The sequence below is a fragment of the Gavialis gangeticus genome, unplaced genomic scaffold (genome assembly GCF_001723915.1).
Source record: "Gavialis gangeticus isolate Ggan-Ray unplaced genomic scaffold, GavGan_comp1, whole genome shotgun sequence".
In the NCBI taxonomy this organism is placed as follows: domain Eukaryota; kingdom Metazoa; phylum Chordata; order Crocodylia; family Gavialidae; genus Gavialis; species Gavialis gangeticus.
In genome coordinates, this window is record NW_017729009.1 from 6,712,248 (window position 1) to 6,732,346 (window position 20,099).

Here is a 20,099-nt window from a genome sequence, read left to right on the forward strand (position 1 = left end):
GGTTTTGTTGTTCTCCCGCCCTGGCGGGGGGTCGGGCTAGAAGGTCTACTAGGTCCCTTCCGACCCTAAATCTATGAAACTATGAAAGAGAGAGTCCTGGCCCTAAACAGCTTACAGTCTAAAAAGACAGGACAGACAAAAGGTGGGATGGGAAACAAAGGTCCAGAAAGGTGAAGTGACTTGTCTAATGTCACCCAGAAAGTCTGTGATACAGTTGAGGTTACAACCCATGTTTCCTGTCAACTCATTGTTTTATCAACTACAGCACCTTGCTACTTGTGTCGGGATAAGTGAGGAGTTCCTTTTTATTAAGTTATATCAATTTTGCCAAGGCACCTTATTCTTTCAGTTATCTTTACTGAAAGGAATTCAAAAACATACCCGATAATTAACAAGGAGTACAAATATTAACTTGATTCTCTGAAGCACTAAAGTCAAAACAAAAACCCAGTAAGAGTAAAATACTCTCTAGAGATACTTGTTCTGGGTTATTTCTGGATACAACAGAACACACACACAGTTTTCCTGACCCTCTGTAAAGGAATATATAAACCTTGGGGGGGGGGGGAAACAAAACATGCATCAGATTTCTGAGGCTTTCATTTTCACAGCTAAGTGTCTTGGAATATTCCCTATAGCAATGAAGAAAGATGACCCAGGGAGCAAGTGGCATACTTTCAGTTATGTCATTTCCATGTTACTTGGGGATTTCTTTACAATGGGACCCTTCAGTAACTCCTGCTTACCATGGAAGCTGCCAGGGGGAAGAGATGAGTATCTCAGCACCACTCATACACCATTTACATGGGAGGAAACTAAGAATTACAGCAAGTTCTCCTGGGAAAAATGTTGCTACAAATGGAGCTTTTTACCCTACATAAAGCAAACTCATCTTTAAGTACATTTGAGCCATAAGAAGTAGAATTTTAAGAAAAGCAGGATTGAAGGGGACATGCCACCAACACAGACATCTATTTTTCTTGGCAAATTAGCAATACAGTTATATTGTGTTAAATCCTGTTAAAAAGGGAACAATGCTTTTTTTTAAAACAAGGAATAGATTCATCCTAATGATCTTGTCGCTGAGCAGGTGAAACATGCTAAGCAAAGATGAATAAACTTTGCAAATCATTTCAATGGAGTCCTTTGTGCAACTGTTGTTATGATACAGAGGAATTGCTGGAAATACTCTGCAGAGCAATGCTGATATCATAATTGGCTTCCACAAAAGCACATTAATGCAGGCCGGCAGATAAAAGTGGGTCAGCTTCCACTTACCAAGGCAGTTTAAAATGAAAGGCTGAACTGCACTGAAGGGATGGAAATTGTATGGGAGCTGTTGGGTACTACGATAAATGTTTTTTATTTCACATGGGAAGAAATAGTGGATCCTCTTCAGATCCTTGAATATGGACGCTGAGCTGTTCTTTCATTTGCTGTTACCATCATCCTTTGCCGGATGCAAATCACTAACATGGCCTGGACCCCACCAACTGTGTAAGAAAAGATAGCAACACATATTCCCTTTGCACTCGGGCATTTACATGCGAGTATTACCAAAAAAAACCTCAATGCACTACAACCCTGACTCAAGGTTTTCAACTATGCAAAGAGCCCCATCTTCACTATCCCAGTTCTCCCAGCAGCCTGACTACAGGTCAAAGAGTATTCCATTGCTAAGGCTGCAGAGATCTGCAAAGGAAATGCGTAGTTGTGGTGAGAAAAGGATGCTATGTTAATGCTTCTGAAGCAATAGCCTAGGCTCTTCTCACATTCAAAGTTCTCCTTACTTCCTCTCCATACAGAACTCTGCCCTCTTCTCTTCTGATTTTGCCTCCAAGTCACTTCCATCCACTTGCGCTTCTCTTTGGTTTTCCTGTGCGTTTCCTTTCACTCCAGGTTTCCTGTCACCTTTCATACCGCCCCTGGGCCTCAAAGAACAGCCTAGTCAAGAGCAAAAATCAACAAAAGGGCTCCCAGTGATTTCAGTAAGCTTTGGTATAGATCTTAATGCAGATCTGTACCCTCCCTTTAAAACAGGATCTGAAAAGGCACTTACTTTACAAAGCTCTCTTGCTTCTGTGAACAGATCCTGCTTAATACTATACGCCCCATCCTTCACAATGGTAAATCAGCATGCTACAGGAGCAAGCTATGTTTGTAACGTAGCCACCGTATCTGCGCACCTTAAGCTCCTCAGGACAGGGATTTGTAATTTATTTGGCATGTTGTATGTATTGTGTAGGGCCACACCAACAGCACCAGGCAAACAAACAAGAGCACGTCCTTCTGGAAGTTATTTTTGTGGCAGTCTAATAAACTGTTTGAATGCACCCATATTTAGAGACATTTTTTCCCCTTGGAAGAGTGTATTCATTTCCCACAGCACTTGCTGTCTAGACAGAGCAGTAGGGCACAGTCTCTAGAGCAGGGGCTAGGTGGACTGAGACTCCCTTGGGAAACCATCCCAGACTCTAATTGACTGGATTGTTAGGCAGTTTTTCCTGATGTCCAACTTAAATTTGTCTTTTGCTCAATTTCATCCCATCACTTCCAATTACTTCTTAGTGAACTGCCCAAAACAATCCTCCCTGCTTCTGACAAAGAGAACGTGGCAAACCTCTCTCTTGATACCACACCTCTACTTTGCAACTCACTGGCAATTCTGACCTTTTTTCTCATTTTCTTCTGATGTCAAAGGTATTATACTATTAGCAAAAGAAAACATAAGTGTGTGCGTCAAAACAGGGATTGTCCACTCTCCTGTTCTCCACTCCCTCTCCCTCCTCCACTGACGGTGAAGTTCAATAATACTGGAAAGAAAGCCTTCCTAGGGCTAAGGAACCTTCTTGCAGGAGACAGCCCCCATGTCTGTCCGGACAAGCGTGGAAAATCTTGTTCTTTTCTGTCCTTAATACAAGGTTCAAAACAAGGTGGGTACAAAATGGCATAAGAAAGTTGAAACAGCCCTCACAGGATATATAATGATGGAAAAAGAACATTCAGCTTTCCCTCAACTACTTGAAAACTCAGTAACAGAAATATCTAGCATTCCTCCTTACTTCTTCAAGAACATGACAATTTTACATCTCAAAATCTGCTACCATCCATGTGCAGTCCCAGCAAAAGAGGCTTGCTGACAATAATCAGTATATGAAAGGTGACATCCACAAGATTTCAGCAGCTTAGACTTTCAAAAGGAGTCCAAATTCAGAGAGCTAAATCTGAAAAGAAAGCCATGGGAAGAAAAATAGGCACAGTGCACCTGCTCTAGGAAATGTTCATCTCTGTGTCCCTGATCATCTGAGTCCAAACCAAATGCTTGAGGACTTACGGTCTCAGTCCACAAGTGTATGGGGATGGTGGAGAAAGTGTGCTGGTAAAGGTGCTTTAATCTAATCATAGGACAAAGTCCTGGAACAATTTAAAGCAGCCATAAAGTTATAATGACCTACTCTGGATATAACATGGATGACACTTACGCAGGCAATGCACTCTAGCACCTGAAACAGGAGCTTCCAGCCCTCACAAAGATCAGACACCAGCTACATCACCTTGCAATCCTATGCTGGGGTGATCCTCAGTTGTCATTTTAACACAGGTTTGCAGTACCTCTGCACCAGTCCAGTGGACAAAGGGACATTGTGCCAAGCCAAGGATGCATTCTGTGTTCCTGGTAATACACTATCATTATTTGCTAAATCCCTCCTGTGCAATTAAGAGTCTGGACTGTGGACATTTCTGCAGTACAGTTATGTAATTGCAGAAACCACATGGACAACCGACTACACAATACATGTCCCTTTTACCCCCAGCTACTGTATGCAGTCATGGTAATTGCACTGGCAAATTGTGTGCATTTTTAGGAGCTGTTCTTGTTAATGGTAGGGATGTGTGATGGCCACATTAGACTTCTTTGCTGTTATTTTATGTAAATTGAAGTTAAAACGATTTAATGAAATAAATATGAGTCTGTAGCAAAAGGGAACTGTGCACATGTGGAATAATCTGGGCTCAATGTGAACTGTCATCACTAATGAATCTTGAATCTCATTCTGTTTGGGGAACAGAATGTTAAAACAGCTGAAGTCGTTCTCTTACAGTAGCTGGGAATCGATACAGAGCCACTTGAATCAGCAATTTCCTGGCTGCCAGTCAATCTCATAAATGCTATAATACAGTTCTAAGCAAAGGCCACGAAATGAATCACTTGATTTATAAGCCGGCATTGAGAACAAGGTGAAGGGCATTATCACAGTTTGCAAGTGGTGTTAAGCTTAGGCCTTGATACAGCTGCTTACGCTGTGCTTGATGTGCCTTACCTGCCCAAGCTGTTCACAGGCAGTTTGATATTCAGCTCGCTGGCAGAGGTCTTTAACCCGCTGGTATTTAGGCAGGAAGTTTTCTTCCTGAGCATCCACTTTCTCATTTTCCCTTTTGTGCAACAGTTTACTGCAGAGAGAAAAGAAACAGTTCTATCAAAGTTCTTTCTAAGGATGACACAGGTTCTGCCAGAGGGGCTCAAACCACTGCCAGTGACCAAAGTTTAATGCTCTGAAAGAAACTGAACTACCTCTCTCACCTTCTCTGGTTAATCGCACTAGGCTGCAAATGGGTGAAGGGGAGATCCCGACTCCTACGCAGCCCCTATTGGCTCCTGAAGTCTTTATTAGATTACCCCAGTTCGAGCATGCATAACTGCAAGGGTTAGTAGAGTTGAGCTCATATGGGAACTGCAGATCAGGACATCCCAAACTTTGGGGAAGCAGGAGATTCAAAAATCCAACTGCAAACTCAGAGCAGAACCTTGAGGTTCATGTTTTACTCAAGCTATTGTTGTTTGAAAAATGATGCAGTCCCATTTAAAAGTCTGGTGGGCCGAGGTACTAGGCTGGAGTCCCTGGAAAGAGGATATAAAGGTGCCCACATAATAACTCTCCTGAGTGCCACAGGGCTACACTCTGCCTTTGTTCCCTGTCCTCCATAGTGTGGCGGGGCAGAGGTGCAAGGCCACAGCCAGATGATCCATAACTGGAAAGGTTCATTACCTTTTACTCTCCCTCTGCCACACAAGGCTTAGGTAGTGGTCAGGGCACTGTTCCCTTTCTTGGGCTTGCAGGAAATGAGCAGGGGCAGGATTCATTCCTTCCCACCCCAGAACTTCTGCAGAAGTCATGTATGCACAGCACACGAAAGCTGGGCTGGACTTCAACCCTTCAAACCAACGCGAAACTACTGTGGAGTCTTTCCTACCATACACCATTGCCATTAGAGATATTGCAGCAATGCCACCGCAGGGGTGGGTATGTGATGCTAGGCGTGTGTTTTCATATGTCAGCAGAGACAGCTTTGGTTCTAGTCATGTAGGATCCTCCTATTTAGGGTGACCGGGCTCTGTGGTTAACTCTTTCCTTACCCTCTCTCCACTAGGAATGAGTCTCTCCACACCTTCATCTTTTTCTTTAAATGGAACCTGGAAAAACAACATTTGTATAAAAATCCACCTAAGTCCCAACCTGTCTCCTCCTCCCCAATTACTCCTGCCAAAAACGTGAACTGCTCCTCCCAAGGGAACTCATGATTATAGGAAGCAGACACATGCATATCAGCAGTGCTAATCACAGAGGAACACAGGACAGATTCAGTCTCATGGGCAATATCCACAGTGGATTTATACAATATAGTCACTGTTTCTATATAAAAACCACCAATGCACAGAGGGATTAAGTGACTTGCCCAAGGTCACAAAGGAGTCTGTAATTAAATCCAGACTTCCTGATTCCTTCTACAGTGCCTTACCTTTGAAATCATCCTCTGCCCTGCAAATGCCCTCTCCCGATCTAGCTGTTCTCCTCTTCTCCACCACATGTGCTTACAAGCAAAATTCCCGCGGGCTCCCCACCCCCGTCCCATCAGTTGCTGATTCCTCAGACTGTTTTCTTTCACAAGCATCCGTCTAATCCTCTTCCCTCAGCTGTTCTCAGTGACGGTACTGGGGCAGGTCTCAGACAATAACTGCATAATTCCAAACATTAGTCTGAGTTTGTGTCATGCTCTGGATATATACCCAGTCCTTTCACCTGAATTAGTTTACAGTTTATGAGATAAAAAAGGCTTTGCTTGAACACATCATTGTAAGTGATGCCACAGAAACATTTACACTCATGTAGCTAGAAACCTCCATGTAATCAAAGGCCAGTTTACTATTACACACATTATGTGTGGATATCTAGAGGACAGGCATCCTATAACAAAACACAGCAATCAGATCAAGTTAAAAACAGGTCAGAACATATTGAATAGATAGATAAATGGAGTTTTAATTTTTTCCTATGCATTATGGCCCATTTTATATATCCATTTTTATTGTTTTCCCCTATATTTAGCTGTGAATGCTCAAGTATGCATAGGTACATGCAAATGCACACTCAGCACAGGCGCTTCCTTACCTATTGACTGGTCTCTCGGAATCCAGCAGTTTTAAAATGGATTTACCATCCATGTCAGGTGGGATGTCCAAGCCTGCAATATCTAGAATTGTAGGAGCAAGATCAATGTTCAATACAATGTGAGGATTCCTGAAAGAAATATATAAAGACCCTGTTTAGAAAAACTCTGTGGAGGCTGCAAGCAAGTACAGAAACCCCAGCTCCTCCATGGAGGATACAGGACCTAAAAAAAAAAGCTTATTCTGTGACATCTGCACAGAACAAAGGCAGACATTTATCCAATCTAGTCAGCTATTGAAAGGGATTAATATATACAATACTAGTAAAATGCTAGGTGCACAACCTCAAGAGAGGCTAATATGACGATTAATTTAAGCACGTAGCATTTTGAGAGTGAATATGCAAAATGGTTTGTAAGGTAAAGCAAGTTAATGACTTAGAGAGGGTTCTGGCTATTTTGGGATATGAGAAAGCACATAAAGAAAAACTCTAGTGTCTCAGGGAATTAATGGGTCTGCTAGTATGGTAATGATTTTATTAAGAAGTAAATCTGGCTGATAACACATGGTTGATTTGTTTCAGCATAGAGGACAAAACCAGAAACCTGGGCCTATGCAGCAATCAAATCAAACAGCTAACAGTTCCTGTGGGTAGAGGAAGGTGGGAGAGGAGAGAAGGCAGCAAATTAGTTGAGAGGAACTGGCCTTATTTCTGCAAGTTATGATGTTACAATACTGATTTCCCAAATAGGGACCCATCCAGTCTCCAAAGAGAGGAATCTGGTACCTAACAGCTGCCTTTGTTACACGTGCAATATCATATTCTTAGGTATAATTTTACATTCTTTGAAAACAATCAAGTTGGGGCACCTTATTTAAAAAAAATAGACAAAGGGGAATATACTTTTCTGCAGCAAATCTAGTTTTGCACACTTAGGCCCAGGAGCTACTAGCCACCAGGCTAATTCAAACCCTAAGAAACCATTTGTGAATTGCAGAAGTTTGTGAGTTAAAAAGTCAGCAGGCAACGACAAGAGCAAAGATACGATGATTACTGAGCATGTGTAATTTACTTTTAATCACCAGTGACTGTTGTGTGTTATATTTGGAATTAATAATAAGGCTAAGGAATGACTACTTGCTACAGCAGCTGCTATAAAATCTTTGCTGGCAAGAAAGAGGAGATGCTGCAATTATTCTGCATGAAAAATATGAGCTCTAGGTACTGGCAAAATGCAGAGCACTGAGGTTCTACTATCTGTGGAAATTCAACTTGAAGGAAAGCATCAGTTTACTATTTGATATATCCTCTCTGCAAGGAACTTTATCCTGCTCTTCTAGGTTCTAGTGGGATAGTCTATTAAGTGTTTTTAGTCTCCGATTCCTGTGATCCTAACAGAAGTATTTTTTCCTTCAAAAAACCACTCAAATACAAAGCCCGGTGGACAGATTCTACAGGGCATCATTCATTTGTGATTTCAATGCACTTCTACGACAAGGCTGAAAGCAAGTTCAAAAGGAAATGGGAATCTTGAGGCTGAGACAATTCAGACAGGCAACCCCCTTCTTAGCTAATTATCAAAGCTAGACAGAGCCTCTGATATCTCAAACCCACTGTCTAGATAACTTACGGTGCAGCTCAGTATTGACACTCCTCTCCAAAACTATAAAGAAGGGGCTCAGTGCAAGAGGAGTAGCACTGCTGGCAAACACTCCAGTGGTATATGAGCCCCTATTTCACAGGGAGAAGGGCTGTTCTTTCCTAAGCCATTCACCCTTCTATCCAAACTACAAGGAATGAAGGGCCATATTTTCTTGTTAAACAGCAAGAGAGAGAGAGACCCCCTTTACATTTCCAGGTAACCAGGGAAACCCTGTGAGAGGAAAGCATTTCATATTCTCATAGTTACCACTAACTTTATGAAAAGTAGTCTTGAGTATGCTTGGACTTCAGTGGACTCCATTCTCCTATACATCATCTGACTATCTTAAGGTTTTATACTTCTACCCATCATGGTTGTATTGAGCATCTGCCATGTAAAACAGATATGGCAAAGTCCCCATGTACTTATGGGCTCTGGATCTTCATCTATTGTATCTCACCTACCTGTCTGTGCCTTATACTCTTCCCAATCTCCTCCCTCCTACCTGCCTCCTCACACTCATGGTTTCACATCTTCTTCTTGCTACTTCCTGTGCACTGAAGAATCTCCTATTCTCCCATCTACCAAGTCCGTCATCCCTCTCCTACAAATCTCTTTGGTATAGTATTCAGGTCTTTCTCTGGGTTTAGTACTAGTTTCCATGCATAGGGTGAAGGAAAGGGTCCGATTCTCAGAAGTACTGAGAATTCACATCCTCAAGTGGAAGTCAGCGAGAGCTGCTTAGCACCTCTGAAAATTAAGTGATGCGTCTTCCAACATTTACATCCGAAGCTCTCAGATCATTACCTGAGTTAGCGTATGAACGCTTTGAGTTGGGGATCTTGTTTATTTTACATGTAATTTATACAGCCACTATCCACGTAAATACATGTCAAGTATTTTTGGCACGACACTTACAAAAAAGTTTTAAAATCCTGAATGTGTTGATCCTATGACTTGAACTAACAAAGCAACTAAAACCCTTCTGCTACTTTTAAAGCCATTGGCTATTTTATTATACTCAATATTCGATCTTTCCCTCTGGAGTATAAGAACAAACTTGTGAGCAGAAGATTTTATACATGTTAATTATGCTAAAACATGCACATTGATATAAATAAAAGGCAGCAAATTATGGCACTCTGTCCAAAATCATTACTTAAGAGCAAATATTTGCTATTAAAATAATTGCTTAGAAAGTATATTTACATAATTTCTTAGCTGATCAAAGCTACCATTTTAATTAACAGTCATACTCCGTGTTCTTGCGTGTCACTGACAAACAACTTAAATGTGAACTCTTGGAGGACAGACTAAGGAAAATGTTTGTAGGTTACACATATGGAAAATACTATGTGGCTTTTTTTATTGAAAGCTGAAATAGGCAATACAGCGATTCTACTGTTCCATTTAATTACTTTCTGACAATAGCTATTTACTCTAGTAATGGACATTATATAATAGAATTACCGGAAAAGATCATGGCTTAGAGTGCTACTACAGAAGAAAATGATGAAATATTTCCAAGGACGGGTTTGCAAAATTTAGAAGCTTTTTCAAATGGCCTTTTCAGCTGTCCCCACGGACGGCTATATTGTAATTTGGATTGCCCACCTGTGCAAAGAAGTAAAGGGTAACAGGGCCCCCTGTTACATTGCAGCATCTGCTCTCAGCTCTTGGAGCTACGCCTAAAAAAGCAGCCTGCTCAGAGCAGAAACCCGCCTGCCCAGGATGAGCGGCAAGTGAGGGGGAAAGGAACCCTGGTTCTACCCCGCTGCTTGTAGGTCAGAGCAGCTGATCAGAGATATGTGTATAATGAACTTTTTGGATCAGTGCCAAAACAAAAAAATGGGGAATAAATCATGTTAGATCAATTAAACATTTCGCTTCATTTGAGGGTTACTTATCACCACCACTCCCCCCCGCCACACCATCTCTGCCAATTTTAAATTTAATTCAATTCTGAACCAAAAAAATTAAAATAGAAAGTCAAACCATTTTGTTTTGAAAGTGCCAAACCTAACATTTAGATTTTTCAAAAATTTCCCCCATCTGACATTTTTGGGGGCTGAAGGCATTCTCTGAAAATGCCCCAAATTCACAAATAATTTTGGTCCTCCTCCGAATGCATTTTTGGTGAACGTACCAAAATCATCCAAAGAAATTTCATCTAAATGAACCAACGAAAAGGACATCAGTTTATTCCTAATACAGAACACCTAAACTATGATCCAAACAAAGTAGGAAGGAAGCTGGGGAAGTTTGTCTTGGGGCCCCTCTACACATGCAGGTAAGGCAGGGATGGGAAAACTGCAGATCCGGTCAGCAGACAGACTCCATTTCCCACCAGCCCTTTCCTGCATGGCTGGGACCAGTCTCCATGGAAACCCCAGCCACAGCTGCGCTGTGATAGCACAAGGCTGGGGTTGGCATGGAAACAGGCAGGGCAGGAGGCTGCTCCAGTGCTGCTGGGATCTTGCACCAGGGGCAGCTTGGTCCAGGGCCAGGGCACAGTCGTGATCCACTGCCTGTGTTTCCCTGCCTGGAGCGTGCAGGGTGCAGATCACAGCTCTGCTCTGGCTACTTGTAGTGGTGACAGCGTGGTCCTGAGCTGGGGCAGACCTGCAATCCGCTGCTTACACGCCCCCGCCCAGAGCGTGCAGGCTGCAGATCAGGGCTCTGCCTTAGCTCCAGACAAAGCTGCCCCCGCCGTAAGATCCCAGTAGCTCTGGAGCAGCCTCCTGTCCTGCCCTGCCATGCGCCCTGCCAGCATGGCTGGGGCCAGTCTCCACGGCAACCCCAGACTTGCGCTATCACAGTGCAGCTAAAGCTGGGGTCTCCATGGAGACCAGTCCCAGTCACGTGGGCAGAGGCTGCTGGGAAATTAAGTCTGCTGCCGGCTGGATACAGCCCATGGGCCGGACTTTGCCTGCCCCTGAGGTAAAGGCATGAAAGGATCTAATGTGTAATCCACCAGTCGTGCTTCCTGCCATGCCACACATCATACCTTATTGCTGGTGTAGAAGGAGCCCAATCCTGACTTGTGAGCCCAGTCCTGGGCTCCCCCTGCACCAGTAAGAAACAGGCTCCCACAGTCAGGAGTGCCCTTTGCTGACAGGGCTTCCAGCTGTGAAGGCCAAGCACAACTGGGATGAAGTCCCATGCCTGATGGCGCTCTTGGCCCCTGCTGCACCACACACACAGCTGGGACCGAAAATCCCTGCATGTGACATGGCCCTTGGTCATGGCTGAGCCCCACATGTAGTACAGCTGGGACAGAGTCCTCTCAGCTGTAGGACTTGGCTCCCAAAGCTGTGGGGTGCTGCCGTGGTCTCCCAGATGAAGGGGTGTGGGGAGCACCCCACAGCAAGAGACTGCATGGGCTATGATGGTTCAGCCCCAGGGTTGTACTGTGCTCCCCAGTGGCTGGGTGATCACAGCAGCTGTGGTCTCCCAGCTGTTGGACTGCCTATACATACAAATTAAAGCTGGATAGAAACCAGCTATCAAGTTTTTACACATTTTTGAGCAATAACTTCATAGCTGATTGGACCTTTTTAAGGCATGATACTTAATTTGCATGTGTAGCCAAGTCTGAATTTACTGTGCACTTAAAAGTAATTGCTCAATAGAGATAATGTGGAGAGGGGGCCTTAGAGTCGACCATGCTTCCTAGGATGGTAGAGATTATGAACTAGTCCTTGCTTACAGACTGTCATCCAGCTCCAAGCCTTTCATTCTTTTCACCCTGCCAAGCACTGCACATGTAAAGCAGGCAAACTATACCTGCCTAATTAGTGAAGAGAGGACTCTATCATGTTGCACAATTTCAAACGTGACCCTTTTTTAAAAATCTGCTTGCACCATTGTATTTCCCCGAAGGTATATTTAAAGCCTTGCTATATGGCTACTGGCCCCATAAATTTTGTTACAATCATCACATCAATCTCACAAAAAGCAATTCAGGAGCTAAAGCCAAGGACTTACAAAGAACCGGCCTCCACATTTGGACCTCGCACGTAAAAAGGAACTCTGATATCAAACTCATAAGGCATGGACTTCCCTTTCACCAGTCCAAACTGTCCAATATGATAGCCATGGTCTGCTGTATATATTATATAAGTATTGTCCAGTTCACCTGTTTCAGCCAGTGTATTATAAATCTGGAAAAAAAAAGTATAACATGCTTTTCATTAAACAACCCCAAATGCACAGGATGTGAAATTTCAGAAGACTGCCACTATTTCAAATGCCTGAATGTGAGCTCTTAGGTGCTGAACTCTTTTGATAAATCTTTCCCTTTCTTTCCTTATAATATCATATATAGCAAACTGTCTTAATAACATGGCAGCATTTAGAATTTCACACATTTGTGCAACATTCAACAGTCTTGGCAACAGTCATACGCGTCTTCCTTACGCATAACGTTCCCAAAATCTACCCCTAGCTAATCAACAGCCAATTCTAGTCATTCTTGCTATCTGAAGGTGTTTATACGTGTGCTTTGGGTGTGTGGGGAGTGGGAGGTGGTGCTTTCATTAGAGATGCTCCAAGAGCTGCTCTAATTAAAGTGCCTGGAGTATCTCATGCATCAGCGTCCCCTTGCTTAAAAATGGCGGGGGCACTTTAACTAAAGCTCATCAAATGCTGCTGCCGTTTTTAAGTACGGGGATGCTGATACACGAGATACTGAAGTCTGTTGGAGCACGGTAATTACCACACTCCAGCAGCCTCAAATAATCGAGTTTGCTCTGGCGCTCTGTCATTGCAGCATATCAAAGCAGCCTTGCTGTTCATGTAGAGGAGCCCTGAAAGAACAACGTGGTAAGTTAACTCTTAATTCTAAAAGCTATTACTTTTAGGGAGTTAAATGCAAACCTCGATGGGAATACTTAAATACAGAAATTGATCTCTCATCAAAGGACATTTCATCCTTGACATCTGCTCAGTTTCTATTATTTTGCCTGAATCTAACAATATGGCACTAAAGCAATTTTCATTAAGGAAACACATTTGGGATCAGTGTTTGGAAAAATCTGAGCGTAAATTCTCCTCTTCCGCTATTGAGTCAGAAGAAATGTCACGTTAGCCAAGAGCTTCATCAGTATAAATTAAGACAAAAAAACCAGACTTCATAGGTCTGGACCATTATAGCATGTGATAATGTGGAGAAAATCTGATAAACAAAATGCGAATCCCTTTAGGAGATACAGGCTGAATCAATGCCATTGATGGTCCATGGGAAAATAGCAGCAACCTCCTTACAGAGGTAAATTCAGACAAACCATTGACAGCAACTGTATTTAAGAAGGTTGCAATGATTTCTCAGGGCCATTTTTGTTGCTCACATACTTAAAAAATGGACACACTTCTTTTAAAAATAAAAGAATGTTAGGTGCATACATTTTCACAGGAAGATTAAGCTCAGTGGCATTGGCTACCTCTTAGTGATGGCAATGACAGGAGACAAGAAGCAGCACAATCTAACACCTTCAAATATGCCTTTCTACAGCAGCAAACAAGCCCAAGTAACGGCCTGAAGACTCCTACTCAAGACATACAACTTGTAAACAGAGTGAGGGGGTAAGGGGAGTTCAATTTTCTTTTCTTTTCTTTTTTAATGACAAACTTTTTGGAGCTTCTGTTAAGAAACATGCACCAGCTGGGTTTGAAAAAGAGATCAGTAATCTTACCATTTCCATTGAATCATCCACAGACATGAGTGTTTGCAGGCGTTTTCTCTGTAACATGTTGGTAAACTCCATGTGAATAGGTTTCATGGGACCAGTATATCTCATTATCCAGTGCTTGTCTGGGTTGGGAGCGTAATTATAACTAGGAGTACTAAGAAACAATAAGGAAAACAGAGCATTGATATTTTGAGGGGGAAAATGGAGTCCCGTGCACCAGTAAAATCTATTTGACCAACACTATCAGACTAACTTCAAGGTATGTAGAAAACCTACATTTCTGACAGAAAAGATTCAGCCTTTTATATTTTATGTGAAAAATGGGAGCATGAAAATAGCTCTTCAGGAAGTAAACCCATTGAAAATAAATACGGTTTTAACAGCATCCTTCAGACTAACAAGGATATATGCCAAGGCCAACAAATAAACCTCCAAAGTCTAACATTGCAACCAGGGAGCATTATTTGAACCAGCAGTGTGTACAACTGAATTTCCACTCATATAACTGCTCCACTTCATTCTGCCCATGCTAATATTGGTTACGACGTGTTGTGCAAGCTCTTTAATCGTAACTACCCAACCTGCCAGAAAGGTTCTGCATAACAGGCTACTTAAATATTTTAACACACATGTACCCAGGGGAGCACAAGTACCCTACCTGGTGGTATCAAACTGCATGTGAGCGCATGGCAAGCAGAAGTAGGTACAAAGCCGCATTTTAAAGACCTGCCAAAAAAAGCAGGGGTACGGGGAAATAGGACTCTATTTGATAGGTATTTTCCAGCCCTAACACTTCCATAATCATCAAAAATGTTCAAATTACAAAATGGATGAGTGCACAACATGGAAAGAGAATCCTGCCAAAACCCAAAGAGCTAGATTTGAGGTCCTGCCTAATCTTAGTGCCCTTTTAATTCATAACAATCCCGTTTTCATGCAAGTATCAATATTTAATGTGGAGAAGGGCATCACTGTCCTTCATTTCATTTTGTTTGGTGGTTCTGGAGCTTGATCTTTTTATGTATAATTATATTATACCATAGTGGTTACTCTTCACATCAGATGTCTTTTTTCTATTGTTGTCTTTACTTCAATTTTCAAGAAACACTATTATTTTATTTATCTTTCTTAGATGTGTCGAGGATGTTTGCCATCATTTAAGGCCTACCACCGTGTTTTACTTATTTTTAGGTATCAGTTGGTACACAGGCTTGGATCCGACCACACACAGTTTCACAAATATGAGAGGTGTTTTTCCCCAAATGAGCAATCTGCTCAGATGCCTCTTTTGGTTTCAAAATATTAGATCAATCTGTGCCATCTACCTGTAAAATACAAGGTGGTGAACCAGAGGCATAGCAAAGAACAGAAGATTTTCCTTTAGTTATTTTCTGATTTCTAACATTCAATTTACAGGTAAATTATACATGCATCTTGCAAAAAAAAAAAAGAAAAAGCAGCAGCCATTATTGTTTTGCATGCATCAGAGTAGCAAGATAACATATAGCACCAGGATAAATAATAATAGATAGCAAAAACTGAAAGGTTTCTTCTAAGAAATCAGTTGCACTGAGTGTATCTTTGAATATCATTGGTACCAAATACCCTTAAAAGTTTCACTTTTCAAATAAACATGAAAATAATACCAGATAATTGGATTATGACAATTTATGTGGAAAGCTTTACGTGAGATCCTATCTGAAAAACGCACAGGCAGGGAAGGGAAGATTCTTCATATGGGGAGAAAAGGCTGCTGTTTATTCTCTGTGCATGGTTAACAGTATCTTGAATTTCAGAATGTTATTGTGGCTCAAATAATGACATTGCTCCTTTGAAAATGCTGACAGTTATGGAAACTGTTGCTATGTAATGCCCAGAATGAATCAAAATGCTTGGCAAACTCCTTTTCAGCTTACTTTGTGATTTCCTGGCTGATTTGAAACCTCCCGCTGCTTAATCCACCCCTGGCCCATGATTTTCTTTGATTACTACAAATGTAACCCTCTTACACTTCCCAGATTTGTCTATCTTTCGGGCAAAAACGCAAAACATAACATTTCTGGAAGCGGGACAAAATAGCCCTTTCAAATTTATTCAAAGGAAAAACAAATTCCACCATACTGATTATTCTCTATATACTGATTGTATCTGACGCTGGAAAATGGGGGTGGAGGTTGGGGAAGTGATAAAATATGTACTATTTACAGAAACAGCAGTAATGGCCACTATGAAAATGCCCAGCTGTCTAGTTCAGTTCAACTATTGGTCTAGGGAGAAAGAAAGGAAACCTAAAAAAACAGAAGGCTGGGGGATGACTGATTTTTGAAAATAAGACTGCAATTGCACATAAAGTATGTGTCAGCAACTGTGGCATAGGTAAGCGTAACTCTAACTGCTTTAATCTAGCTGGCACAAGTAACACACAGTAACGAAGATGTGGCAGCATGGCATAGCAACCAGACTGCATAGCCAGGGTCACCTGCATGCATGTACCCTGGGTGGTAGCCCATACCATCCCCATGCCTTGACTACAATCGTTACCATTCATAGCTACATTTAAGTTAAAACCGTATTACAATTACACCTTCGTTTTGCTGTATGGACAGCCCCTAAAAGCCAGAATTTGAGCAGTAACCAATGCTTCAACCAAAACTGGGAGGAAAAGGTATGGTGCCTTTATGTTGTCCATGATCCCAACCAAACACCAGTGCAATTCAGAGCAGTTTCAGGGCTTCTCTAACCTACACCATGGTCCACCAGCCACATTAGGCCTTTTCCCTGGCCATGCTCTACCACCTCTCCCATACAGACCTGCAGAGGTGTAACAGGGTGGCTCTGCACTCTGGGCAGCAGCAAAGCACAAGGCAACCGTGCAATTTTTGCACCCTGTTGCAAAGGCAGAACTTGGAGCTGGTGGCTCGGCTGCCCTTGCTCAGTTACGCTAGTGCAGAGATGGGATATGCTAGCAGTACATCACCTGTTATTAAGGGATTGACGTGGTAGTTTGGGGTAGGAGAAATATGGAAATCAGATGACTAGTTTGCCTGTGTAGCTGTCGACACTGTGTATGCAACTGCATGTTTAACTTTTATTTGAAAATTAGGCCATATGTACTCAGTGCAAGGAACACTAATTGTATAAAACGTCTGAAAATATATCCCATGTAATGCATTAATAGCTGACCACTTCTAATTAGATATTTGTGCATTGCTGAAAATAGTCTCTTCTTCTCATTATTCCTTTTTACTTAAGCAAAATGCTGCATATCATTTTCATATTGTATTGTGCTGTAAAAAGTGTTCAAAATAATTGGAAGCAAGCAGTTTCCCTGCATAAGATGCATATAACAGAGCCTACTTAATATGTACATCTAAAAGAATAATAAAATTGTTTAATCTACCAAGATGATATACTGCTTTACAAATCAATAATTCTTGTAAAGTACCAGTGCCTATAAATTAATAGTTTAATAACAGTAATAAGAAAATTCAGCTGCAATTATAAAATCCCACAGTGGTTTCCATAAAAAACATCTCCCAGCCAGGGAAATAAATTCAATTTGCATGAAAATAAAAAGTAAACAATGTGAAAGGAAAAAAAAAAAGTGCACTGCATCTTTTCATTCCCCCCTCCCCTCCTCAGCTGCTTCTACCCCTTTCTCTTTTAACCATGATAATTAAATTGCTGTAGAGCATTGTTTGGAAAACGATTATCATCTCCTAGATGAGGGTGCCTTCCAAAAGCGTTCCTAATAAGGCTGAGGTCAACTCTCTGTATGAGCAACAGCAGACAGTACTCATTTTGAGCTTCTGTAGCTTTCATTTCAAAGGAGAAGAAACCAGCACAGGATGGCAAACAACTTAAACATGAAACACTGTATCACTTCAGGCCCAAGAGACAGATTCTCTTTAGCGACATCATGCAGCATAAAGAAATATACAATTTTTAGCGCTCTAATATTTAGGCACTAAAACACAGGAAATTTGTGCTGTCTTTCTCTATCCCTCACTCAGACCTTTTTCAGTGAAATCAGTAAAGGCTCCCACTTCATTTCACTGGGCTTTGGACCAGTCCCACAGAGCTCAACTCTTTAAGGTAGCGTGTGCTACTCTGTAATTTGTTGATAACCTTACAGAGTCAGTTCCAGGCTTCTACATAAAACTGAAATAACCTGCAATGCGTCTTCAAGCTAGATATGCAGGATTTGAATATGGAATCATTGTGTTGCCCATTACAGGCAGGGAGAAAAAATTACAAAGACTGAATTTTGGTGAAAGTACAAGTCTAGTAGTCTGATCATCTTGCCAAAGACTTCCTGGGTAATGCTGGCCAGTCATGCATCTTGCCTGTACCTCAGTACCCTGCACCTCCCCCACAAGATAAAATTTCTACTTATCTGAATGGTGGTATTATCCACAAACTGACAAACAATTCACGTGTACACATGCCAGAGTAACAATGTAAAGGCCAGAACCTAGTGTTCATAATCACATTAAACAGTACCGTATTTCACAAGCAATATTACTGATGTCAAACTTACCCCACTTTAAAGCCAGAGAAATGAGGACAAATCAGTTCCAATGAACAGGTCACAAAGTCCAGTGAAGTCAACATTAATCTTTCCAGTGACTTCAGTGAACCTCAGTGAAGGACCACGGATGTGGGCCCTATTGCCAACTTGCATATAACATTTTGCACATTCATATAAAAAGTCACAATGTTTCTACTCTTGCTATCTGTGTGCAGGAAACTGTGTGCTTCAGAAAGGTGTCCTCTAGCACCCTGCACTGCTCTGAACAGGCAGCCTCCAAAACAGGAGACAGTGCAGCCGTGTCTGCCTGGTGCTTCATATGGACCAATTCACACTGCCGAGTGACACTGCCATACAGCTTGCTTGCAGCACCATGTAGACACAGCTGCATTGCTTCTGCTTTAGGAAGCAGCTCAACTGGAGCAGCTCGTGCAATGTGCTTAATGACACCATTCTAGAGTGTAGCAGGTTTATCAGGTAGAGTTTGTCAGGTCTTATAACGAATTTATAAGAAAATTCTAATGGACCAAGCAGTTGTTTCTACTAGAAATACCCAGTTCTGTTTCTTGTGCCTGGAAATACAGGGATTTCCTTTTCCTTACATATGTTGTGAAGCATTGGGAAACAGATGTGAATACTGAGGGGCTGAATCCTCAGGACCATGTGGAGCAGCATGGCTGATAACCATCAATACTGGTCTATGCGGATACATCTTCTTCGAGATTCTGAAGAAGCTAACACTGTCGTTGGTGATTAGATCAGTCAGATAATCCTGGAAGAGGAGGAAAGATTTTTAACAGATATTTCAACAACACTTTTAAAGTCCTAAAGTGACTTCAGTTCTTTTCCACTCTTCCTCCAAAACATCTACAATGCTAGATGCCACGTGTGGAATTGGAAGGACCAATAATCTCATTCCACCTCATAGACCCAGAGTCACAGACACCAGGATAATAGGTGCAGTATACGAATCTAGATAAAAGGTTCCACTTACAAGACAGTGTTGAGAGCTCAGGAAAGTCACCTGGGAAGAAAGGGACTTCACATGTTTTTAAGTCATAAAGATCATCAGATAAATTGTATACCTACTGGAGTCAAGTGGACTGAAGACACTGAAGAAGTGACAAGAAAGCTCCTTAAGCACCAGCATGGCATGATTTGTTACAGAATATCACAATTCTAGTATTGCTTTTTAAAAGGTCAAATACATGCAACCAGTTTTCAATGCAAAGCAAAAGCCTATAGACTGACTTGCTTTGGTCCAGCACAAATATGAGCCTGTAAATTTCTTAAGCATAATAAAGCATGCCAGAAGAGGTTTTGTCCTTCTATCTAGCTGTGAAGTATGATTTCACACTGTAGTCTGAAGAACACAATAGTACCTGTCAGACAACCTTGAAAAAAATTAAATTGATTAAAAATAAGCAACTGCAAAGCCTATGAGATCTAGGAGCCCTTGTTACTAGGGCTGTGTGAAGCTTCGGGTGGTGATTCGATTCGGAAGAGATTTGGCCTGATTCGGTGGCTGAATCTCTGAATCTAAATTGAATCAGGAGATCGATCAAAAGGTCCAAATCAATTTGAAGCTCTCTGAATCTCCAGAAAAGGTTTGGAGAGCTTTGATGATTCAGATAGTCCCTGGTAGCTGCAGCAGGGAGCTGCAGCTGGACTCAGAGCTGGTAAGGAGGGGGCGGGGGAAGAGAGTCTGGTGGAAGGGGGAGGGGACCATGGGAGGGACCCCTGCCAGCCCCAATCCCCTGCCTGCTTGCCCAGCCCCCCTTACCCCC

At 42.0% G+C, this 20,099-nt stretch overlaps 1 protein-coding gene across 3 annotated transcripts in view; it reads right to left on the reverse strand.

Annotated features, from left to right (window-relative positions):
* Positions 1–20,099, reverse strand: part of SULF2 (sulfatase 2) — a 128,697-nt gene that overhangs the window by 53,711 nt on the left and 54,887 nt on the right. For all 3 annotated transcript variants that reach the window (XM_019509883.1, XM_019509885.1, XM_019509884.1), the window contains 6 exons: positions 18,915–19,084; positions 13,785–13,935; positions 12,079–12,254; positions 6,450–6,578; positions 5,417–5,473; positions 4,323–4,452 (listed from right to left, as the gene is read on the reverse strand). In XM_019509883.1, coding sequence (XP_019365428.1) covers positions 4,323–4,452; positions 5,417–5,473; positions 6,450–6,578; positions 12,079–12,254; positions 13,785–13,935; positions 18,915–19,084 — 813 coding nt within the window. The remainder of the gene's footprint in view (positions 1–4,322; positions 4,453–5,416; positions 5,474–6,449; positions 6,579–12,078; positions 12,255–13,784; positions 13,936–18,914; positions 19,085–20,099) is intronic.